The 26,185-nt window shown below is 40.0% G+C and overlaps 1 protein-coding gene across 2 annotated transcripts in view; it reads left to right on the forward strand.

Annotated features, from left to right (window-relative positions):
- The window catches only part of kdm5ba (lysine demethylase 5Ba), a 156,237-nt gene that overhangs the window by 127,326 nt on the left and 2,726 nt on the right, over window positions 1-26,185 (forward strand). For both annotated transcript variants that reach the window (XM_072278521.1, XM_072278522.1), the window contains 3 exons: window positions 2,812-2,929; window positions 17,129-17,352; window positions 24,104-24,430. In XM_072278521.1, the coding sequence (XP_072134622.1) occupies window positions 2,812-2,929; window positions 17,129-17,352; window positions 24,104-24,430 (669 nt within the window). The remainder of the gene's footprint in view (window positions 1-2,811; window positions 2,930-17,128; window positions 17,353-24,103; window positions 24,431-26,185) is intronic.

Consider the following 26,185-nt stretch of genomic DNA (forward strand, 5'->3'; position numbering starts at 1 on the left):
CAAAGCAAACAATTTGAATGCCTGCCAAATCACCTGCCTAAATGTTTATATCCTAAATCACTGCCATTGCTTGCCATCCATAAAATGCAGTTCAATAACTTACAGGACTTTAGCTTCTTTGTCGCTGGGTCAGGACTCTTGGTCTCCCTATCTAACAGTACTCTGGTAACACCTCTGCTGCTAAAATCACTGCTGCTCCAGGAGATCACTCCTCAAAATTACTTAGAATTGTTACCACATTCCATGTACAAACATTTTTAAAAAGAAAAAGATTATTTTTGTTCCAGTTTTTTAACTCGGTGATTCCTTTTGTAAGCATGCTTATGAAAGTGAAGCAGTTAGTGCGGCGCTAATACAGTTCAGGGCGTCGAAGTTGGGAGCAGAATTCCGGCATCCTCGGTTTAAATAAAGTTTTTGCGTTCTTCCTGTTTGCACGTGTTTCCTTCCACAGTCCAAAGATGTACTGGTTAGTAAATTAATTGGTCATTGTAAATTGTGATATGATTAGGCTAGTGTTAAATTGGTGGATTGCTGGGCAGTGCGCCTCATTGGGCTAGAAGGGGCTGTTCTGCACTGTATCTCTAAATATATAAAATGGATTAAAGATAGTATTAGGTTTAGCTTTGCAGCCCTAGCTGGGTAAGTAGCTTGCCAGCATTTTCAAAATGAGACTTCCGCATGAATATTTGGACAAGTGCTTAAAAGCAATGAGGAACGTGATCACCAAAAGAGAACGTACTGGGCAGTAAGGGGATAAAAACCAAAGCCAGTATCCCAGAGTTCTAATGGAGTATGTTGCAGAGATAATTTGTGTTAACTTTCTAAAGTTCTCCAGATTAAGCTAGAAAATATAACAGCAGTTTTCAGAAATTAAGAACCAGGCAAATAGGGCATCATAAACCAACAAGGTGATGTAATCCTTCATTCATGATGTGTTAATGAGGTACTTTCTAACCTAGGCTAATGTGAAATCATGGGGTAAATCAGCTGCTAGGGAAAATACAAATGCTAAAATATTATTTCATTGTGTAAGTTTAAATGACTAGAGTACTAAATAAAGTAAGGGTGTAATGCTGAGGCTGTATAAGGTATTGTTCTTGGAGTATTGTGAGCAGTTTGGATCCCTTGTGTAAGAAAAGATATACTGGATTGGAGAGGGTCAGAGGAGGTTCACGAGAATGATTCTGGGAATGAAAGGATAAGGAACATTTGGTGGCTTTGGGACTGTACTCGCTGGAGTTTAGAAGAATTGCGGGGGGGAGGGGGATTGTTTCGGAATCTCTTTGAAGCCTATCAAATATTGAAAGCCTAAGAATGGATGTGGAGAGTATGTTTCCTATAGTGGGTGAGTCTGGGGCAAAGGGCATAACCTCAGTATAGAGGGACATCCATTTATTTATTACTGAGATTATGCACAGATTAGTCCTTCCTGCCCTTTGAGCTGTACTGCCCAGCAGCAGCCCCAATATAAATCTAGCCTAATCACAGGATAATTTGCAATGGCCAATTAACCTACCAAATGGTACATCTTTGGACCTTTGGACTGTGTGAGGAAACAGTCCTATATCTTGTGGTCTTATGCTGGGGAGACTTGTGCCCATGATGGATCTGGTTTACAACTTTCTGCAGCCATTTAATAGCTAGAGCCAGGGTTGGGGTGGGGCCTCGAGGCTGTAATATCACTGTCACAGCAGCTATTAGAGTGCAGAGGGAACTGTGCTTTTTCAGCTGGCTGGGAAATGGCCAGGACCACACTGAAAAAGGTAGTCTCATCAGGGAGATCACTTTCCCACATTCTTCTGTCATTTAATTTGAACCAAAAGAGCTCGAATTTTTTTTGTTGGTGCAAGGTGACAATGAAGAAAGAAATTTGAAAGATGTTGTCATTGAACATATAGCAATAAATGAAATGCTTTGTTTGGGCCCATCATAAGAGCAGCTGATGCCGTATTAAACCATTCAGACTGATCTCTAACCATATAAAATGGGAATCTTACAACCGCATGAACATGTAAACCATCACTTTCTTCTCATCTCTGAGGGGTTATTTACTAAATAAGTCTACATTGCCAACACAGTGTATCTTCAGCCTTCTGGAAAGGACATCATGCGAGTTGTTGAAGATGTTCATGTTGATGTATGATTTTTTTTTTAATCTGTCATACTGTCAAAATGCATTTGTATTCAATGCTCAAGTAATACCTGGATACAAAACAAATCCTGAAGCACATTGGCAGCCATTACGTGGGTACGAGCCACATTCATGAAGCAGCAGTCTCCCTTCTGACTGAAGGGTAAAGACTTTTTATTATTTATTTGGTCATGAGCAGCACTGACCATGCTAGTTCTTATTCTTAAATACCCTTATCATGTTATTGATAAATCCAGGCTAAAAGGCAGAAATTTCTTGGAAAATATATTATGGAACAGCAGCTGTTAATGGATATTTCACTTGTACGATTTGGAAATCCTTGGGTGTGGGAAATGTTTCTGCATGTCTGAGATTCCCAATTCAAATGTAATTGCTTATTAACTGGTTTATCATCGAACAGTCAATAAAATGGCTTTGATTTACGAATTATTATCTTGACTAAGAATGAAGATGAAAATTAGTAATTTGATAGAATTGTCCTCATTTTCCATATGTTACACATTTCAACCATCAGCGATTGTTTCTCACCCCTGAATCTCTATTAAATCTATCTTCCCTCTAATTATGGGGAGATTTGCCATTATTTCTTAATCTCCAACACCAAAACCCAATTGAAATCAGTTTAGTGTATTCACAGATCTTATTTTTCATCTATTCAGGTGAATTCTGGCAAAGAGGTTAAGTATTTTACTGCAGTTTGTAATAGGAATCTTTCACAAAAAGAAGAGAAGATAGGAGGTTCCAAACCTTCATGGCAGAAGAACATCCCATCTCAAGGTTTGTCACTAATGTATATTGATCTGGCAGTGGAATTGCAGCTTACAACTTTTATCTTAAGTAATTGATTCCATTTGGAAAATCTGATTAATAAGAACTATTTCCCTTTGTATTCTCATATGGCTCATTATTACAAAAATGTGCAGTTGTGGACAGAATTGGAAAGAGGAGAGGCCCTTAGTACCTCTTGGTAATCATGTGTAGAGGATATCCTTTCCTGAAGGTAGAAGACAAGTTTCTCTGATTAGGATGTGTATACTGTACAGGAACAATCTTGATTGTTAAGTGTATGAAGAGTGAAATAATTGTCACTTTGGATCCAGTGCAGCACAAAAACCCCCACAAAAGATAAAGAATACAGTAATAAAAAAAGGCATCTGTTAGTCTTGCGAGACCATGCATCTGCGCCTGGAAAGTCTTCAATCTCCAGGGCGCAGGCCTGGGCAAGGTTGTATGGAAGACCAGCAGTTGCCCATGCTGCAAGTCTCCCCTCTCCACGACACCAATGTTGTCCAAGGGAAGGGCATTAGGACCCATACAGCTTGGCACCAGTGTTGTTGCAGAGCAATGTGTGATTAAGTGCCTTGCTCAAGGACACAACACGTTGCCTCGGCTGCGGCTCGAACTCACGACCTTCAGGTCGCTAGTCCAATGCCTTAACCACTTGGCCACGTGCCCACAATAAAAACAATAAATATAAATACATTAGATTGATTATATACATTGTATGCCCATAAAGAAGCTATGCTGTACATAAAGTTATTGACTTGAAATAATGTCATCTGGAGGTGTTAATCAGCCTTACTGCTTGGGGAAAGTAACTGTTTTTGAGTCTGGTAGTCCAGGCGTGTCTGCTACATAACCTTCTCCCTGATTGTTTCTTCAATTCTATGAGGGATTTTTCACAGATGTAACCCTGGGAGAAGGAAAAAGACAAGAGCCCAACAACTGGAAAGTTGTGCTTGTCTTATCCAGTGATATTTCAGCAGAAAGATGCAGTGTAATGAGCTTGGTGCTATCCATTGTTTGGTGTAAAGCCCTAACCTAAGACACTTCTGCCCATGGTACAAAGTATGGAAATCTCCCCTTGGCTGTTGTGCAGACAGGTAATGGACAGGTAACTGTAGCGCGTGAGATTCTATTCCTTATCCATAAATTAGAACACTATACTAAGTGAGAAAAGGTAGAGGCCTTTTACCAACTTTTTACTTGTATGCTTAGACTAATGGAGTTGTTCACTAGTTATACTTGTCAGCTGGTTCGCTATAGACAGACAAAAGCGTTAGAAAACCACAAAGTCCAAAGTAAGTTTATTGTAAAAGTACATATGTCACCACCTACTACCCTGAGATTCATTTTCTTGTGGGCTTTCACATAAATACAAAGAAATACAATAAAATCAATGAAAACTGCACGCAAGATGGACAGACCGCCAATTTGTAAAAGGCAAACTGTGCTTATACAAAAAGAAAAAAGAACAAAATAATAAGCAATAAATATCGAGAATGTGAGTGAAGTTATCTCCTTTGGTTCAAGAGCGTGATGGGTGGTAACTGTTCTTAAACCTGCTGGTGTGGCTCCTGAGGCTCCTGTGCCACCTTGCTGATATCAGCACCGAGAAGAGAGTATGACCTGTATGTTGGGGGTTCCTTGATGATGCTGCTTTCCTGCAACATTACTCCAGGTAGATGCGTTTAATGTGGGGAGGGTTTTACCTGTGATGTACTGGGCTGCATCCACTATTTTCTGTAGGCTTTGGCAATGACAGACACACAATTCCTCTGGATAGACTTCAGATGAATTGAGAAATTTTGAATCATCTCACTCCTGTTGGGCTCTTGTTATGATGTGAGATTTTACCTACAGTGGAGGTGTCATTGATAATTTATAAATTGCATGTGAAATGTGCTTAGCCACACAATCATGTATAGAGGTAGTAGAGCTAATGGCTAAGTACACATTTTTGAGATGGACCTTTATTGATAGTGAGGAGGTGTTAGTTCCAATCTACAATGATTGTGGTCTCCTGACAGGGGAAGTCTTGAATCCAGTTATAGAGGGAGGTTTAGAGGTCCAAGTTTTGAAGCTTGTTGATTAGCACTGGGGGAATGATGGTGTTGAATTCCAAGTTGTAATCAATAAACAGCAGCCTGACTTGTGTTGCCTAGGTGCTTCAAACTAGAGTGAAGAGCCAGTGAGCTATAGAACTGTTGTTGAAGGCAAGTTGCAGAGGTTCCAGGTCCTTGCTCTGGCTAGAATTAATTCTACGCATAACCAATGTCTTGAAGTACTTATTACGATATATATGTCGTGCTAGGTGAGACAGCGCACTCTGGTCTTCCTGGGTATGTATAATTGCTGTCCTTTTGAAGTAGATAGGAATTCAGACTGAGCCCTCCAGCCAGTCAGGGGGGAAATGCACATTTGACTTTGTGGATAAGCTGCTAGCTAAGTGGAATGCTTTAACTTGAATGCTGTTAAGCTTGATGAGTGTTGTTGGAGCTGCACATTCAGACAATTATTAGAAAGCTTGTGGGAGACTGGTTATCAGGATGAGTTACTTGGAGCAGTATATACCTGGCCTTTGACCCATTCTTGTCAGTGTTTATGTGGCTGGTCTACCTGAATTTCTGGTTTAATGATTCTCCATAATGGGTATTTCGGGTCAAGTATTTAAATGTCAAAGGACTCTTGTACTGTTGGTCATGGCCTGGCAACTAGATTTTTTAGGCATCCGTTAGTCTCGTGAGACCATAGATTTGCACCTTGGAAGGTTTCCAGGCGCAGGCCTGGGCAAGGTTGTATGGAAGATCGGCAGTCTCCCCGTCCACACCACCGATGTTGTCCAAGGGAAGGGCATTAGGGCCGATACAGCTTGGCACTGGTGCTGTCGCAGAGCAATATGTGGTTAAGTACCTTGCTCAAGGACACAACACGCTGCCTCAGCTGAGGCTCGAACCAGTGACCTTCAGATCACTAGACCCAACGCCTTAACCACTTGGTCACGCGCAACTAGTTTATTGTAAACTAATATATAGTGGTTCATTTGTGAAGGAATTGTAAGTGGCTTTGAATATTGTGCAATCAGTAGCAAACATCCCCAATCTGATCTTTAAATGTAAGGAAGATGACTGCGGTGGTTGGGTCTAGGACAGTGGTCCCCAACCACTGGGCCGCAAAGCATGTGCTACTGGGCCGCAAGGAAATGATATGATTTGGCGATATGAGTCAGCTGCACCTTTCCTCATTCCCTGTCACACCCTGTTGAGCCATTACGCATGTGTCATCCATGTCAGCGCGGGAAGATCAACTCCTCTAGCTTGCAAATGAGGGTGGGCTGAAAAGTATGTTTGACATAATCTCTGCTGGCATTCTGGATCAAAGTCAAGGCTAAATATCCTGAGATAGCTACGAAAGTACTGAAAATGTTGCTTCCATTTCCAACATGTCTCTGCAATGAATGCAACGAAAACTAAATTGCAGAATAGACTGGACATAAGGAACCCCGTTCAAGTATCGCTGTCTCCTATCACCCCTGATAGGACCGTCTCGCTGCAGGGAAACAAGCCCAGGGCTCCCACTGATTCAGCGATATTGGTGTGTTGCAATGATTTTATACGGGGAAAATATGTGCTGTGTGTTTAATATCCAAACGCTACTTAAAATGTTATGATGCTATTGACTTATATAAACATATAACAATTACAGCATGGAAACAGGTGATCTTGGCCCTTCAAGTCCGTGCCGAATGCTGCTCTCACCTAGTCCCACCGACCTGCTGTCAGCCTACAACCTGCCATTCCTTTCCTGTCCATATACCTATCCAATTTTTCTTTAAATGATAATATCGAACCTGCCTCTACCACTTCTATTGGAAGTTCGTTCAACACTTACTTCAAGCTCCCCTGTCCTCCCCTGATAATTGACTTATCACTATATTCATGCAAGGAAAATATGCACTGTGTGTTTAATATTAAATTCATTAGATAAATCCTTTTAGAAATGAAATTGAGTGTACTAGCCACTTACCACCTAAATTCCGGTCGTGATTAACCCCCCCGCCCAAAATAGTCGCCAAAAATGATTTGTAGAAAAAAAAATCGGCACATGTACATGCATGTGCACTGGTGCCCGCGAAAGGCTTCTTGGTCATTGTAGTCTTTCTCTGGGTAAACCTAACGTACTTGACTGCTACTCTTGTCCGTTGGCAACTCTACCCTACCCCTACCCCCCCCCCCCCCCCCCCCCCCCCCCCGCCGACCGGTCAGTCTGCAAGAATATTGTCAATATTAAACCGGTCCGCTTTGCCAAAAGGTTGGGGACCCCTGGTCTAGGACACTACCCTGAGGAGCCCCTGTGGTAGAACCATGTCCTGATGCTGCGGCAGCCTCAGCCACAATGTTTGTTTGCAACATTTGGACAAGGAAACACCTCAGGGAAGGAGGCAGCTGAAAGAACATCCCCATCCTGTAAGACACTACTGATTAACTGCAGTTCTACAAGGGGTCGTTAATGCTGAACTTGTTCAAAGGCCGTCTTGATGCCACTGTTGCTTCACCTTTTGGAACTCAGTTCTTTGGCCCACAGTTAGACAAGGTTGTGAGAACTGGAGCTGAGTGGTGCCAGTGAAACTGAAACTTGCTGACGAAAATCCAGTTATTGCTCTCGCTTTGTCAACAGCAGGTTGCTTCACTTTTCTACTAATTAAAGATAACAGAGCAGGAATTAACCACTTCATTTGTACCATACAAGCTGATGAGGTGGTTAAGAAGATGTATAATGTTTTTTTTCCTATCATTAGCTGGGGATTGAGTTCAACAGCTGCAAGGTAATTTAGATTAGATATGGCAAAGTTATTCCCCATGGTAGGGGGTTCTAGGATAAGAGGGCACGACTTCAGGATTGAAGGACGTCTTTTTAGAACTGAGGTGTGGAGAAATTAATTTAGTCAGAGGGTGGTAAATCTGTGGAATTTGTTGCCATGAGTGGCTGTGGAGACCAAGTCATTGGATGTATTTAAGGCAGAGATAGATAGGATCTTGAATAGCCAGGGCATCAAAGGGTATGGGATGAAGGCAGGGGAGAGGGGATGACTGGATGAAGTGGATCAACCCATGATTGAATGTCGGAGTAGACTCACTGGCCCGAATGACCTACTTCTGCTCCTAAATCTTATGGTCTTATAGCTTTATAAAAGCTCTATACAGCTCTGTTGTTAAGACTACACTTGAATATTGTGTTCAGTTCAGGTTGCCTTGTAGGAAGGATGTGAACTTTTTAAAGATGGTGCGTAGGATTTAGCCCCAACAGCCTGTGGGATTTTTAGAAGCAAATTTGTAGAGATCGTTGAAAGATTGTTGAAAGAAACATAATTGGTGATTTTTAACTTTCCACATATTGACTGGGACTCCCATACTGTAAAAGGGTGCAATGGAAAAGTTTCTCGTGTGTTCAGGAAAGTTTCCTTAATTAGTACATAGAAGTTGCATCTAGAGGGTACAATATTAGATCTCCTATTAGGGAAGGAGACAGAAATTGGTGAAAGGGAACACTTTGCATCTAGTGATCATAATGACATTAGTTTCATGGTAATTATGGAAAAGGGTAGGTCTGTTCCTTGCATTAAGATTCTACATTGGAGAAAGGCCAATTTTGATAGAATCAGAAAGGAACTGGCAAGTTTGGATTGGCTGGAAAAATAGCATATGGAATTTAATGCAGACAAACATGAGTTGTTGTACTTTGGGAGGACCAACCAGGGTAGGTATTACATGGTGAGTGGTTGGGCACTTGGGAGTGTGGTAGAACAGAGGGATCTGGGAATACAGATTTGTAATTCCTTGGAAGTGGCTTCACAGGTCCATAGGGTCGTAAGGAAAGCTTTTGATATATTGGCGTTAATGTGTTGGAGTGCACAAGAGTTGGCATATTATATAAAATGTTGGAGGACCACCCCTGTCTGCTAATGGAGTAGCAGTATTTTTCTGCTGATTTTAGTTTTGTTTCTTTTCCCCCTAGTTTAAGCTTTGAATTTAAAATTTTTACTTGTTGATTCTTGAGGGTGATCAATATGTCTATGTCTACAAGAAGTGGGAAGAATTTACCTGAACCTAGTGATAAAGGTAATGGGAAAGGAAAGCTGCAAAAGGAAAGATCTGATGAAATGCCATCGTGGGCTGAAGATATCGTTCGGACACTGAATTCAATTAAGGATCAGAATGGATCAATTAAAGACCAACTGGAAAAGAATAGTAATGAAATGAAGTCATTTCTGGGAAAACTTAAAGACCTGGAAACTCAAGTTATTTCACACAAAGAGGGATTGAAGATAACTAAGCAAAAGCCGTCTGAAGCTACAACTCGTTTGGAACGATATCAAAATAAGATAGATTATAGACCTGGAAACTAGGTCTCGACAAAGGAATATAAAGAATTGTTGGGCTGCAGGAAGGAGCTGAAGATGCAGATCCAGCGGCTTACTTTGGTAAGCTTTTCCACACTTTATTTCCTATCATTCTATCAAAGCTGCCTGCTATAGAAAGGGCACACAGGGCATTTATCTCGAAATCGAAGGACTCTAGTAAACCAAGATCTGTTCTGGTTTGCTTTCATCACTTTAAAATTAAAGATCAAATAATACGACAGGCAAGAAAACAGAGTTTTTAGATTTATGGAATCTGAGCTCCACTTCTATGAAGATTATCCAAGACAGATAATGGAACAAAGATCAAAATTTGCCCTGGTAATGAAACAAGCATATGATAAGAATCTTTTCCCGTCTCTGACGTATCCGACAAAACTTAAAAATTTTGTTCCTAGTTCCGCTCCTCGTACTTTTTTTGATCCACAAGCTGCACTGGATTTTGTTCAGGCTTTGCCTGCCACTGTCACCGACACCGCTGTTGAATTATCCATCTGAAAGGCTGTTTGGCTATTTCTATATTATTTGCATTTTGGAAAGAAGATTTATGAAGGTCACTTGTATATTTCATCGACAGTCTAATTAAAGAACACGGAGACTTGTTTTTTATTGCATATTATTGGTTTTCCTTTGGAAAGATTTACGGTTTAAGTGTCTCTGCTCAAATGATCTCTGGACATTTTATGCCTGAGGGAAGAAGATGAGGCAATTTGTTCCTTTAATACTTCGTAGCTAATTGGTAGTTTTTCCTACTAATAGGGCTTTTTATATATTTTTCTGTTCTATTATAGCATTTTATAACTGAATTTAAAGCTTTTTTACAGAATTAATATTGAACTTAAACATGGCGCTGGTTTTTCTCTCTAAGAGATAATATTTTGGTTCTTTCTTGTTTATCAGTCGATGGAATGTAAATACCTTTTTTTCCTGAGACTTTATTATCTTTCTCACAAGGGCACTCTACTTTTTTACTAACTGGGGGGAGGGAAAGAAAGTACAGACAGAGCAGTCAGCAGCTTTGAATTCTATCATAGATCGCTTGCCTTTTTCGGGTTTCCGGGGGTGGGTGGGTTTAGAGCTAGTTTTTTCCCATTGAGTGGTTCTGGAGCATACCTGTTTTCTATTTGGTTGTATTCTTCATCTTTGATCATCCTGCATTGGTATGTGCTTTGTGCATGTATAAAGTAGAATAAAATTATAGTATGCTGTTCAAACGGATTAATATAATACGTTGGATTGTACGTGGTTGGAATCATCCTATAAAACGAAAGAAGACTTTTAAAATTATTAACTGATTCCAACCTGATATAATTTTTGCTCAAGAGACACACATCAGGGCGGGAGATCAAAATAGATTTTTTAGATGGTGGAATGGTTTGCAATTCCGCTCCACTTCTCAGTAAAACAAAAGGCGTGTCTATTTTCATTAAACCTAATATATTTATTCAAGAGGATATTGAATCAGATTCTAATGGTAGATTTTTAATTGTTAAAGGAACAATATGTAATAGAAAAGTTGTTTTGGTTAATTTGTATGGTCCTAACTTAGATGATCCTTTTTTTTTTATATAAAGGTATTTGCTTTACTGCCTGACTTAAATGAATATATCCTCATAGTGGTTGGGGATTTTAATTGTTGTTTAAATCCTATGATTGATAAGAGCTCAATCAATCAGCGACTTCCAAATCGATCCGCGTCATTTATTAATTCCTTTTTGATTGATTTTGGGTTGATTGATTTGTGGAGGTATCTTCATTCCGACAATAGAGAATATTCTTTCTTCTCACACGTTTATAAAAAATATTTGAGGATTGATTATATTATAATCGATCCCCGCTTCTTGCCTAGTGTTAAAACCTGCGAATATGGCGCTCTTGCTATATCTGATTATGTGCCTCTGAGTTTGTCTTTTGAATTTGATGATGTCACTCTTGCCCGCCCACCTTGGCGCATGTCTCAGACATGATTGCAAAACCCTGACTTTGTCACTTTCATTGAAACCCAGATAAAGGATTTTTTTCTTTTTAATGATATAGGGGGTATGTCTAAATTAGTTATATGGGATACATTTAAAGCATTTTTACGCGGTCAGATTATTTCTTATTCAGCTAAACTTAAAAAAACAAGCTAAAGCAGAATTAGATAGAATTTCAAAACAAATTAAAGATTTAAATAATATTTATGCAATTTCCCCCAATACTGATTTATTTAAACAAAGGGTGGAACTTCAATCACAATATAACCTGTTATTAACTCATCCCATTGAAGGTTATTTGCTTAAGTTAAAGAGCCAATTTTATATGTCTGGAGATAAAAATAATAAACTGCTTGCATCTCAATTAAAAATGGCTGCAGCCAAAAGGCAAATCATGAAAATTCGTAAGAAAGATGGTACCTTAGCTCAGGAATATGAGGAAATTAATAAGAGTTTTCAAGACTTTTATGCTGAGCTATATAAATCTCAATGTCCGTCAGATTCCTCAAAAATGAATGCTTTTTTACGAAAGATTGTTTTTCCTAAAATCTCGGCTGAGGATCAAAAGATTCTCGATGCTCAAATTACTGAAGCCGAAATTCATAAAGCTATTTTTTCAATGCAACCTGGTAAGTCCCCAGGACTTGATGGCTATCCCGTAGAATTTTATAAAAAATTTGGAAAGTTGCTCTCTCCGTGTATGTTGGAAATGTTTAAGGATTCTTTTGTGAAAGGTGACTTACCCTCTACTTTTTATGAAGCCTCTATTTCTTTAATTCTTAAAAAAGATAAAGATCCTACTGACTGTGCTTCATATAAACCTATTTCATTACTGAATGTTGACTCTAAGATTTTGTCAAAGATAATGGCCAATCGGTTGGAGAATATTTTGGGTAAAATTATTTGTAAAGATCAAACAGGCTTTATAAAGGGTCGTTATTCCTTTCCAAATGTTCGGAGACTACTTAATATTATATATTCATCCTCTTCTAAAATTCCACAATGTGTTGTATCTTTGGATGCTGAAAAAGCGTTCGACCGAGTCGAATGGAAATATTTATTCAATGTTTTAGAGAAATTTGGCTTTGGTGTTAATTTTAATAATTGGATTAAAATGATATATAAAGCCCCTATTGCTACTGTTGTTACTAACAATTGTAGGTCTCCTTTTTTTCAGCTTTCACGGGGAACAAGGCAAGGTTGTCCATTAAGTCTTTTGTTGTTTAATTTAATATCAGAACCCCTTGCTGCTGCTCTTCGTGAGGCTAAAAATATCCATGGGATATTTGTGAATGAGACCATGCATAAGGTCTCTCTTTATGCTGATGATGTATTGGTTTATATATCTAACCCTGATGAATCCATTCCTGCCCTGTTAAAATTATTTAATGAATTCGGAGGTTTTTCAGGATATAAAATTAATTTTAGTAAAAGTGAATTATTTCCTTTAAATGTTTCTGTTTTTATATATGATATTCCTTTTAAAGTTTCGGACTCTTGTTGGTCGTATTCATATAGTTAAAATGATGATTCTACTGAAATTTTTATATTTATTTCAGAATATTCTTGTTTTTTTGACTAGGAAGTTTTTTGATCGGATTGATTCTATTATTTTATCTTTTATTTGGAATAATAAAAGACCAAGAATTAGTAGATGTCATTTACAAAAATTGAAAAAGGATGGAGGTTTTGCTTTGCCTAATTTTGGAATGTATTATTGGGCTGTTAATCTGCGACATATGTCTTTTTGGTTATACTGGGTTGATAAGACTGATCGGCCAATTTGGGTAGATCGGAACTAAAAGTTGTAAAACAGTTTTATTTAACTTCGTTATTGGGGGCTCCTTTACCTATGCAATTAGGTAAAGTTGCTAATTTAAATTTATATCCTGTGATTAAGTATCCTTTACAAATTTGGCTCCAGTTCCGCATTTCTTTTAATCTTACAAAATTTAAACTTTGTAGTTTAATTTACTGAAATTACTTCTTTAAGCCGCCTTTGAGTGATCCAATTTTTCTGCTTTGGAACAATAAAGGTATTAATTCTTTTTTGGATTTATTTAAAGAAGATAGATTGATGTCCTTTGAAAAATTAACTGATAAATATTCTCTTTCATATTGGCACTTTTTGCAATACCTTCAAGTTAAACTTTTTTTACAAAAATATTTAAGTAATTTCCCTTACATATTGGAGGCTGACCTGTTAGATACTATTATGAATATGAATCCTTTGATTAAGGGTTCTATTGGAAGAATTTATAATTTATTATTACAATGGGATAAGCGTCCTTTGTCAAAGATTAAACAGGATTGGGAAAAGGAACTTAATTTGACTTTTATGACGGAGGATTGGATGCGGATATTGAAGTTGGTTAACTTCTTCAATTTGTGCTAACCTTTCATTGATTCAAATTAAAATTGTACATCGTTATCATTTGACAAAGAGACTTTCTAAAATCTTTCCTAATGTTGATAGTCATTGTGATAGATGTAAAACTGAGATAGCTACACTGACACATATGTTTTGGTCTTGTTCTATATTGGAACAGTTCTGGAAGTCTGTTTTCTCACCAATTTCTAAAGCACTTAAAATTAATTTACAACCTAGTAAATTAACTGTGCTTTTTGGAATAGTTCCTCAAAATATTCATGGTATTTCTGTGTCTGACCAACAAGTTATTGCATTTGTTACATTGATAGCTAGGAGGGCCATTTTGTTGAAGTGGAAGGATACATCAGCTCCCACTTTGTCACAATGGTTCTCTCAACTGATGCTGTGTCTTAGTTTGGAGAAAATTAGAAGTCGAACCTTTGAACCTTTATTTTGAGAAAAGTTGGGGCTCATTTGCTCGTTATTATCATTTGAGTTAATTGGTATAATTTTTCCATGATCTAATTGTAAATTCTTTTAGTATATTTTCTTGCTGGCGGTTTGATGTTTATTTTTAGAAGCTTTTTGTATGATGCATGGCTCTGGGGTTGTACACCTAATGGGTTCTCTTTTTTTTTTCTCACTTTCCTGCTTAGTAGGTTTTTTTTGTTATCACAAAATTTTGTTTTCAATCTTTAAGATGGTTTTTTTTTTTTTTTGAGGCATTGTAAGTGTTGTTACTTCGATGTACTCATGTTATTTTTCCTATTTCCTAAAATATACAATAAAAAGATTCGAAAAGAAAGAGAGAAAATGTTGGTGAGTACCTACAGGGAAGATGTAAGTAAGATTGACAGAGTGCAGAGAAAGTTTACAAGGTTGTTGGGACTTGAGGACCTGAGTTATAGGGAAAGGTTGAATAGGGTAGAATGTAGAAGATTGAGGTGAGGTTTGAGAGAAGTATGCAAAATCAGAGGTGTATAGATGGGGTAAATGTAAGCAGGCTTGTTCTACTGAGGTTGGGTGAGACTACAGATAGGGATCATGGGCTAAGGGTGAAAGGTGTAAAGTAAGGGGAACACGAAGGGAACTTCACAGAGTGGTAAGACTGCAACGAGCTGCCAGTGCAAGTGGTAGATATGGGTTTGATTTCAACATTTAAAATAAATAAATAAATAAATAAATAAATTACGATGGGTACATGGATGAGAGGGGCATGGAGGGTTATGTCTGGGCCGAGTGCCCGTCAGTGGCACTGTGTAGATTAATGTTTGGCATGGACTAGATGGGCCAAAGGACATGTTCTAATTGCAAGTACGGAGGAAGAACTACAAAACTTAATTGATATAGTTGTTGAAGAAAATGCAAAAATGGGTCTATCTATCAATTGCAAAAAGACAATGTATGGTGATATCCAAAAAAGAGGGAGAATCCTATCTGCAGGCTGAGAATAAACAGGGAAGACATAAAACAAGTACAGAACTTTTGCTACTTAGGAAGCTGGGTGACATCAGATGGCAGGGTGCGACATGGACATCAAAAGAAGAATAGGGATGTCAAAAGACACCTTTACGATAATGAAGAGTATACTGACCAACACTAAACTAGGCATGACAACCCGCCTCAGAGCACTGAAATGTTATGTTTATCCAGTTATGTTATATGGCTCAGAATATCTAGTAACATAAGGAAACGAATTGAAGCAGCAGAGATGTTGTTTTTGAGGATGCAAAGAATATCATGGAGGAAACGAATATGTAATGATGTCATGAACAGCAAGCACAAAAAGAGAATATATGAGATCATGAAAAGGCAAAGTGAGTTCATTGGACATGTGATTAGGAAAGAGGAGTTAGAATGCATGGTAATTATGGGAAAGATTGAAGGGAAGAAAGCAAGAGGAAGGCAAAGACAAATGATGATGGAGACAGCAGCCAGAGAACTGGAAATGAATGCCAATGAATTGAGCCACTTGACCCGAAACAGGAGTGAGTGGCCAATGGCAGTCAAAGCTGAAACTGGGCATGGCACCTGATGATGATGATGAGTGTTCTCGGAGATTTACTAGAATGCTGCATGGATTGGAGAGCATGTCTTATGAGGATAAGTTGAGTGAGCTAGTGCTGCTTTGGAGTGAAAGGTGAGCAGTGACCTAAGAGATGTACAAGATGGTAGCCCTAAATTAGGATAGCCAGCGACTCTTTCCCAGGGTGTAAATGGTAAATAGCAGGGTTGATAATTTTAAGGTGATTGGAGGAAAGTATAAGGAGGGTTCGTGCCAGAGGTGAGTGTTTTTTTTTAAACAGTGGTGGGTGCATGGAACACCCTGCTAGGGTGGTGGTAGAGGCAGATGTATTAGGGACATTTAAGAGATTTTTAAATAGGCCTATGGATGACAGAAAAATGGATAGCTATGTAGGAGGGAAGGGTTTGAGGTCAGCACAACATTGTGGCTTGAAGGGCTGTACTGTTCTATAAAGGACCTAGGAAATGATCTTGGATATATGAAAGCTGGTAAAGGTAGTGGAAAGACAAATCTCAAAAGAATAGGTGAAAACATAAGTGGTGCATGTTCAAACTGTGATGATCTTCCAAACGTATCTTGAAATCCTAGGTGCATTGAGAGATAAATCACAAAAAACTGTGGACTTGTGGTTCGATAATTGGGTGACAGGTATAGAAGAAAGCTGTTCACCTTGTGGGTAAATGGAGATTGGCTGGTTTTCCTTAACAGCTGCAATATCCTGTCAGTTGTGAGGCTTTGTGGCTGTGCTGGAAAAAATAAACCCCTTGGTGTCCATGTAAAATTTATATTTTCAGTGCTGACTGTGTAAAACGAGAAGATACTGAAGTGTTTGTGGGAGTAATGGTAGCCCCTATTGCCACGCCTCCATTATAACTTTTATTCCATCTGTGCTCTAGAATCGAGATGAACTGGTCTCAACATTCAAATTAGATTGTAATACACCAATTGCAGTAGCTGTCTTTATTTGATATTCACATGATAATCAGTTACAGATCATGTGAATATCAATTAGAGTTGTGATTAGCATGAACTATTACAGCTTGCGGGCATCGGAGCCTAATTCCAACATCTTTAAGCTGTCTGTACATCCTCTCCTTGGAATGCATGGGTTTTCTCCGGTTTCTCCCATAATTCTAAAGAATACCGGTTGGTAGTTTAATTAGGCATTGTAAATTATTCTGTGATTAGGCTACGGATGAATCGGGTTGCTGGGCAATGTGGCTCTGTACTATAACTCAAAATAAAATAAAATTGGGGGTTGTTGTGTATGTCTTTCAACTAAGTATTTTCTTAAAAGGAAAAATTGGATGGAATAGATTTTTGTGGGGAAACTTAGCCCGGATGGAAAATATTTGTGATGCTTTTGTGATAATGAATTTACTTTTGCAATCTGTGACCCTTTCAGGGCTGTGCCTGCCTGCTGATGTGAGATCTCAACTTGATGAACTGATGATGGAGGCTCTATTAATGCAGGTGGCTCTACCCGAGATGCAACACATTTATCAGCTTTTATGGTTAACTCAGTCCCTTGCAGCAGAAGATCTCCCGCAACAATCTGAGCAACTGAACTTTGAACAACTGGAGGTTATGCAGTGTCTTGCAGAAGTTTGTGATACTTCAGCAGCTGAGGTATGGAACTGCTATATATGCAGCATAAGTTGGCCTAGATTTACTGTCAAAGCATGCTTACTTTGCTGTCTTACTGGAAATAGTTGGCAGATTGTGTGTAGAAGAACTTCAGACAACGAAACAACGTTCCTCCAGGCCCAAGGTGCAGAACACGTTATGCCACAGCATATACCTGACTTAACACATAGCACGTATTGCTACAATTTCAGAAAGACATACAGTCACACAGAAAAAGTATATAGTCCAAGTCCCTGAGTTGTCCTGGGCCACCGATGCTGCTTGAAGCAAAAAAAAAAAGTTGAGTAGGAACTTGGTAGAGGTGAGCAGAGATTTGGAGCTGAGCTCCAAGTGGGTTCAAATAAGGTAAATAAAAGCTGTTAGTATGAACAAAGGCTTTGAGAGGTGAGGGTTGTGGACCCCCCACAAAACTTCTGTGATATAATCAGGCTTCTAAATGAGAAGTAGATAGACCCTCTAGGGAAGATTATTTGTAGGGATACAGGCAAAAGGTGAGACAATGGGTCTGAGATAATTGCTTTCCAAAGAACCATTGAGGACTCTGAGCCAAGTAACTCCTGTATAATAATACTGATTCTATACATTTTTAGTCCAACTATGAATATAAAGTTTACTATAAATAAAAAGGTGTAATTTCAATTTGCCTGCTAAGAGTGTACATACCCCACACAAAATGCTGCTGGAATGCAGCGGGCCAGGCAGCATCTATAGCAAGAAGTACAGTCGACATTTTGGGCCGAGACCCTTCGTCAGGACTAACTGAAAGAAGGGATAGTAAGAGATTTGAGAGGGGGAGGGGGAACTCCGAAATGATAGAAGACAGGAGGGGGAGGGAAGAAGCTAAGAGCTGGAAAGTTGATTGGCAAAAGGGAAACAGAGTTGGAGAAGGGGGAGGATCATGGGACAGGAGGCCCAGGGAGAAAGAATGGGGGAGGGGAGCCCAGAGGAAGATGGAGAGCAGGCAAGGAGTGATTGTGAGAGGGACAGAGGAAAAAAAAAGGGGGAATAAAGATAAATAAGGGATGGGGTAAGAAGGGGAGGAGGGGTATTAACGGAAGTTAGAGAAATCAATGTTCATGCCATCAGGTTGGAGACTACCCAGACAGAATATAAGGTGTTCCTCCAACCTGAGTAACTTCCTAACCTAACTGACGAAGGGTCTTGGCCCAAAACGACGACTGTACTTCCTATAGATGCTGCCTGGCCTGCTGCATTCCACCAGCATTTTGTGTGTGTTGCTTGAATTTCCAGCATGTGCAGATTTTCTTGTGTTTGCGTGCACATACCCCATACACTTTTCCCATTCTCTTCAACCCCACTCCCATCCTCACGCAAGCCTCTTATTTTGAAACTAGTTAACTTTGAATAGTGGAAAGTGAATAGTGAAAAATGGAAAGTTGCCACTAAGTAGAAGCAACACTAGACACCAACTAGTCAATTTACATATTTGTGCATAGGATTTTAGATCACTACAAAATCAAAACAACCTAGTCTGTACTGAACCATTAATCTGCCCACTCCTAATGACCTGCACCTGGACCATTGCTCTCCATACCCCACCAATCCATGTACCCATCCAAATTTCTCTTCAATGGTGAAATCGAGCTGGCATCCGCCAGTTGCGTTGACAGCTTATTCTACACATGCACCCACCCTGTAAGTTCCCCCTCATGCTGGCCTAAAACGTTTTACCTTTTATTCTTAACGTATAATCACTAGTTGCAGTTCCATCCAACCTCAGTGGAAAATGCCTGCTTGCATTTACCCAATCAATACCCCTCATAATTGTGTATACCTCGATCAAATCTCCCTCAGTCTTCCACGATTTAACCATATAACTATATAACAATTACAGCATGGAAACAGGCCATCTCGGCCCTCCTAGTCCATGCCGATTTGGGGAATAAAGTTTTATTATTCCTTAAGGTTGTTATAGCCGGGGGTTGCAATAGGGACAAGCTCCCACTAGCTATTAAATGCTCCCAATGGCATGCGCCTCAAATACCCTCTTGACAACAAGCCCGGCTCCTGGCCTTCACATGTGGTTTGTTTGCTAAGCCCAATGGAACCATTTCTACTGACAGGAGAAGGGGCAAAGGCAGGATACTGGTGCCTTTAAAACCAGTCGCTTCGGCAGATGGGGCTCGTCAGCCGTGGTTGGCAGCTCATTTAGGAGAAGGAAAACTGATCTCAAACCTCTGCTGCCTTGCAGCTATACCCACACATACTTCGGGAGTAAACCCAGAGGGAAAAATCCGGAGCTGGAGTCCCTAAGGCAGTCCTACATTGAGTTCAATGCTGACTGGAACCTCTTGTGATGCTGCTGGTACCAAACTGTATTTGTCTCTGCTGTTCTTTGGAATGATCAGATGTGTCGACAGGGGCAGCATGCTACATGGGCAACAGCTGGCTCTCCATATTGTACTGCCTAGGCTTGCGTATCTTGACAGCTAGGATGCAATATCCATGGTCAACTCTGACAGATGGAGGCCTCAAACTAGGGAATGAAGTTCTAACCTATTCAACCTTTCCCTCTGAGGTCCTCAAGCCCCAGCACCCTTTTAACCTTATTTACATCTTTCCTGCAGGTAGGCAACCAAAACTGCACACAATGCTCCCAAAGTAGGGTGCACTTATCACAAACAAGAGAAAATTTGCAGATGCTGGAAGCCCAAACAACACACACAAAATGCTGGAGGAACTCAGCAAGCCGGGCAGCATCTATGGAAAAGGGTACAGTGACCATTTTGGGCTGAGACCCTTCACCAGTCTTATTTGAAGGGTCTCAGCCTGAACTACTACTACGTCGACTCAGGCCAAGGGGGCTGGTGCTGGGCACGATGACGGACACCCCACTTCTCCCTCTCCCTCATCAGTGTGTTCAGTTCAGCTACATTAGCCGCGCCGCTGTCTTCTAGGAGCGTGTTGACCATAGTCTTGGGAGGGCACCCAGGGTTCATCCTCCCGTATGATGACTAGGCTGGCAGGCAGCCTGAAACGTCAGTTATATTCTTTTCATTAGATACTACCTGGGCTGCTGAATTCCTCCAACATTTTGTGTGTTGCTTACCAATGTCTCAAACAAATTCAACATCTCAACTCCTGTACTCAGTACTTTGATTTATGAAGGCCAATGTTCCAAAAGCTTTCTATACAACCCTATCTGCCTGTGACACTACTTTCAAGGAATTTCATATGCCATTTTTCAACCCATTTTCCTACCTGGTCCAGGTCCTGCTGCACACTTAATCTTGGTGTCATCTACCACACACAAATCCATGTTGACTATCCTTAATCAGTCCCTGTCTATCCAAATACTTGTATATCCAGTCCCTTGGAATACATTCCAATAACTTTCCCACTGCTGGAGTTGCAGTGGGGTGGAAACCATGGTGCCAGAATAGTTCTCGGAGGGGTTGTGGAGACAGATTTTGTTAAGACCGCTGACAGTCAGGAATCAAAATGCTGAGCATAGTGTGACTAATGTCCTGAGCTGTGTATATTTCAATGCAAAAAGTATTGTAGGGAAGGCAGATGAGTTCAGGGCAGGAATTAGGTTGTAGCCGTTGGTAAGACTTGGTTGCAGAAGGGGCCAGACTAACAGCTCAATATTCAGGGGTTCTGTCATTTTAGATGCAACAGAGCGGGAGGGGTGGCGTTATTAGTCAGGAAAAATGTTACGGTAGTATTCAGTCATGACACTGGAGAATTTGTCAAGTGAGGCATTATGGGTAGAACTGAGAAACAAAGATATGACCATGTTAATGGTGCTATATTACAGACCACCCAACAGTCTGAGGGTTATGTAGGACTCCCAGTGAGAGAGTATGTGATACTTGATCTGATATATAGGGGTATGAGAGAGGGTAGGTGACAGAAGCTGTTGTAGGGGATACTTTGCATCCACTGACATAATGCCATTAGTTTCAAAGTAAATATGCAAAAGGATAGGTCTGGTCCATAGATTGAGATTCTGTATTGGAGAAAGGCCAATTTTGATAGTATAAGAAAGGGTCTGGTAAGTGTGGATTGGGACAGACTGTTTTCTGGTAAAAGTGCTTGGTAGGTGGGAGGCCTTCAAAAGTGAAATTTTGAGAGTGCAAAGCTTGTCAGAATAAAAGGTAATGATAACAACTGCAGGGTAACTTGGTTTTCAAGAGATATTGAGGCCCTGGTTAAGAGAAGAAGGGCATAGCAAGTATAGGCAAGTAGGAACAAATGAGGTGCATACGGAGTACAAGAAGTGCAAGAGAACATTAAGAAAGGAATCATGATGGCTTCAAAGAGGGCATGAAGTTGCTCTAGCGGACAAGGTGAAGGATAACCCTAAGAGGTTCTACAGATATGTTAGAGCAAAAGGATTGCAAGGGACAAAATTAGTCCTCTGGAAGATCAGAGTGGAAAGCCATGTGTGGAGCCAAGAGGTGGAGATATTAAATACATTGTTTTGCATCTGTATTTACTCAACAAACAGACACAGCTTCTATAGAAATGAGGCAAAGTGACATCAACTTCATGGACCCTGTACAGACTACATAGGAGGAAGTGTTTGTTGTCCTGAGGCAGATTAAGATGGATAAATCCCCAGGGCCTGACGAGGTGTTTCCTTGATCCCTGTGGGAGGCAAGTGCAGAAATTGCTGGGGCCCTAGCAGATGTATTTAAATCATCATCAGCGACAGGTGAGATATCAGAGGATTGGAGAAAAGCTAATGTTGTTCCATTGTTGAAGAAAGGCTCTAATAATAAACCAGAAAATTATAGGCTGGTGAGCCTGATATAAATAAAGTTATTGGAAAATGTTCTGATGGTCCAGGTATAGTCATAGAGAAATGCAGCACAGAAATGGGCACTTTGGCTTGTCTTGTCCATGTTGAAACCATGCCAACTGTCTACTCCCATCGACCTGCACTGGCACCATAGCCCTCCATACTCGTACTATCCATGTACCGATCCAAACATCTCTTAAACGTTGAGATTGAGCTTGAATGCACCAATTGTGTGGCGGCTCATTCCACACTCTCTCAACCCTCTGAGTGAAGAAGTTTTCCCTTTTATTTGTAAAGAAAGCTTTTGGCACGTTGGCCTTCATGAATCAAAGTATTGAGTGTAGGGATAGAGATGGGCTGTACTTTTCTATGACTCTAGTGCTGTCTTGCTCTCTGGCTGATAATTTCCTGGCTTATTCTTTGAGCCTTTAAGCAATGGAACAACATTAACTATCGTCCAATCATCCGTGGCAAACCTTTTGTTTAAAGTACCTCTGCTAGGGCCTGCAGGGCCCCTGCAATTTCTTCTTGCCTATACCTGCTATGCACCTCCTAATTTTTTCTTAGCCAGGTCCTTAACATCTCAAATCAAGGTTGCCTAAACCTGTTATCCTTTTATTCTGACAGGAACATACAAACTCAATTTCACTTTTGAAGGCTTCCCATTTACCAAGTATTCCTTTGCCAGTAAACAGCCTGCCCCAATCCTCACTTGTCAGATCCTTTCTGATGCCATCAAATTTGGCTTTTCTCCAATTTAGAATCTTAACCTGTGGACAAGACCGATCCTTTTCTAAAATTGCCTTGAAACTAATGGCATTATGATCACAGGTGCAAAGTGTTCCCCACTACAAACTTCTGGCACCTACCCTTTTTATTCTGGCAGGTTCCCCTTCCTTATGAAAGATCTCAGCCAGAAACGTTGAATGTTTATTCATTTTCTTCAATGCTGCCTTATCCGACTTCCCGCAGCATTTTGCGTGTGTTGCTTTGGACTTCCTGCATCTGTAGACTTTCTCATGTTTATGATTGGCTGGTACCTACCCTGCCTCATTCTCTAGTAGGAGATTTAGTATTGCACTCTCTGTAGTTGGGTCTTCTGTCTTCAAATTAAGGAAACTTTCTTGAACACATTTGACAAACTCTTTCCCATCTAGACATTTTGTAGTATGGGAGTCCCAGCTGATATGTGGAAAGGTAAAATTCCCAACCTTATGTTTCTTGCAACAGTCTGCAATCTTTCAATTTGCTCCTCTTAAGTCCTGTGGACTGTTGGATAGTCTATGATGTAATCCTATTAATGAGGTCATATCTTTCTTAATCTTCAGGTCTATACTAGACAAGCTCTCTGGTTTGTCTTGACTGAGTACTGTCATGACTTTTTCCCTGACTAATAATGGTACCCCTCCCTTCTGGTTCATCCCTGGCTTCTGGTTTGAGAAAAATAGTTTCAGACACACATACTCATCCATGCAAGTCTTGATGAAGTTGGTGACAGTTGTCACCATTCATTCAGGTCCAAAGATGAATCCCTGAATATGGTTCAGTCCACCAGTTCAAAGCTGTTCTGTAAACTCTAATGCCTCTCATGACCTTACTTTCATGGTCCTCACTATTGGTGCATAGGTGCTCAGTTTCTGTGCAAATGCCAGAAGTGGAATTGCAGCCAAGTGATCAGTCTGGCTAAAGTGTGGGCACAGGATGGTATGGTATGTGTTTTTGATGGAGATATAATGGTGATCAACAGTGCTAACATGGTTGGTGTTGGCCTTTTCTGGGAGATAAAATTTGTTATATAAATTTAAATAGCCATAAAATGGCATCTTTGAAACCTAAATGTTAAACAGTGGTCTTCATTAATGTAATGAGCATTGGGGAACTGGTAGTCCCAAGAGCCAAAGGGTTTAGAGAAGTATATAGCTCCTGTGCCTAGATGAGCAAAGTAAGTTCTGTCTTCTATTTCAGGGTGAAAGTTGCTGTTTTAACCCAGTGAAAACAGAAGAAAATTGTGAGAGAAAGAAGAGACGGATTGAAAAGGATAATGCAGTTGGTGAAAAGAGAGAAAAATTGAAAAAATTCAGTAACCCAAAACAGCGAGGTCTGAAATTAACCCAGAAAAGGTCAAAAAATGTGAGCGTTGGACGGATGGATGCAGAGCATTGTTTTGAATTTCTCCATTCGAGTGAAGAACCATTGATGATGATGGAATCTGCATATTCTGAACCAGAGGACTCTGAAGATGAGGATGCAATCTGCCCTGCAGAAAGTTGCCAGCAGCCAGAGGGGGAAGAGGTCTGTATTCAATTACTCCAGCTTTTGTTAGCAGTAGGCAAATAAAGTAGCATATCAGATTGATTGCTATTTTTTCAGGAAAGTGTAGTCAAGTTTCAGCCACATCTCATCATTTCTCTTTGCATTTATGAAGGAATATTTTATCTGCTTCACAACTGATCTTAAGATGAGTGGAAGGAATCACACCGACCAGATGTCACTAACCATCAGATACTACCATGAGATACTTCGACTCTGACATACATGTTAAGATGTATTTGTCACATGTACATCGAAACATAGTTAAATACATCATTTGCATCAAATCAACTAGGATTATGCTGGGGGCAGTGCATAAGTATCACCAACACAGAAACATTCATAACTCTAACCCTAACTTATGTATCTTTGAGATGTAGAAGGAAACTGGAGCACCTGGAGGAAACCCACATGGTCACAGCGAGAATGTTCAAATTGGCAATGTTGTCAAAGTCTTGGGGATTTCAATATGCAGGTAGATTGGGGAAAATCAGGTTGGTGCTGGATCCCAAGTGAGAATTTGTGGAATGTCTAAGAGATGTCTTGTGCTTGAGCCCACTAAGGGAAAAGCTATTCTCGACTGGGTGTTATGAACTGGATTTGATTAGGGAACTTAATGTAAAGAAACTTAGGAGGGGGTGATCATAATATGACAGAGTTCACCCTGCAATTTGAGAGGGATAAGCTAAAGTCAGATTTATTAGTATTGCACTGGAATAAAGAGCTGGCCAAAGGGGACACTAGCAGGGATGATGGCAGAACAGCAAAGGCTGGAGTTTCTAGGGGCAATTCGGAAGGCGCAGGGTAGATGAAAGTTTGTAAACCCTTTGTAATTGCCAGGTTTTCTGCATTAATTACTCAATAAATGTAGTCTGATCTTCATCTTAGTCCCAATAATAGACAAACACAATCTGCCTAAACTAAAACACACAAACTATTGTACTTTTCATGTCTTTATTGAACACATTGTTTAATCATTCACGGTCCAGGGTGGAAATAGTATATGAACTCTTGTAGTTAATAACTGGTAGAACCTGCTGTAACAGCAATAATCTCCACCAAACGTTTCCTGTAGTTACTAATCAGATGATATTGGGACCACTTTTTACATTATGTCAATGATTTGGATAACTGAATTGATGGCTTTGTGACCATTTGCAGAGGATGTGAAGGTAGGCGGAGGAGCAGTTAGTATTGAAGAAGTCGGGAGTTTTGCAGAAGGACATGGACAGATTAGGAGAATGGGCAAAGAAGTGGCAATGGAATACAGTGTATGGTCATGCACTTTGGTAGAAAGAACAGAAATATAATTATTTTCTAAACAGACTGAAAATTCAAATATCTGGTGCAAAGGGAATTGGGAGTCCTTGTGCAGGAATTCCTAAAGTTTAACTTGCAGGTTGTGTTGGTGGTGAGGAAGGCGAGTGCAATGTTAGCATTTATTTTGAGAGGACTAGAGTATAAATGCAAGGATACACTGGTGAACAGTTTTGGTCCCCTTATCTAAGGAAGGATGTGAGAAGGTTCAGAGGAGCTTCACAAGAATGATTCCCGGAATGAAAGGGAGCATTTGATGGCTTTGGACTGTACTTGCTGGAGTTTGAAAGAATGGTTGGTGATTCTTGATTTGTCAGGACATGCAAGGTTATGGGGAGAAAGCAGGGTAATGGAGTTGAGAGGGAAAATGGATCCATGATAAACTGGCAAGCAGATTCAATGGCCTGATTTTGCTCCTAT

This window comes from Mobula birostris, chromosome 14 (genome assembly GCF_030028105.1).
Source record: "Mobula birostris isolate sMobBir1 chromosome 14, sMobBir1.hap1, whole genome shotgun sequence".
NCBI lineage: Eukaryota > Metazoa > Chordata > Chondrichthyes > Myliobatiformes > Myliobatidae > Mobula > Mobula birostris.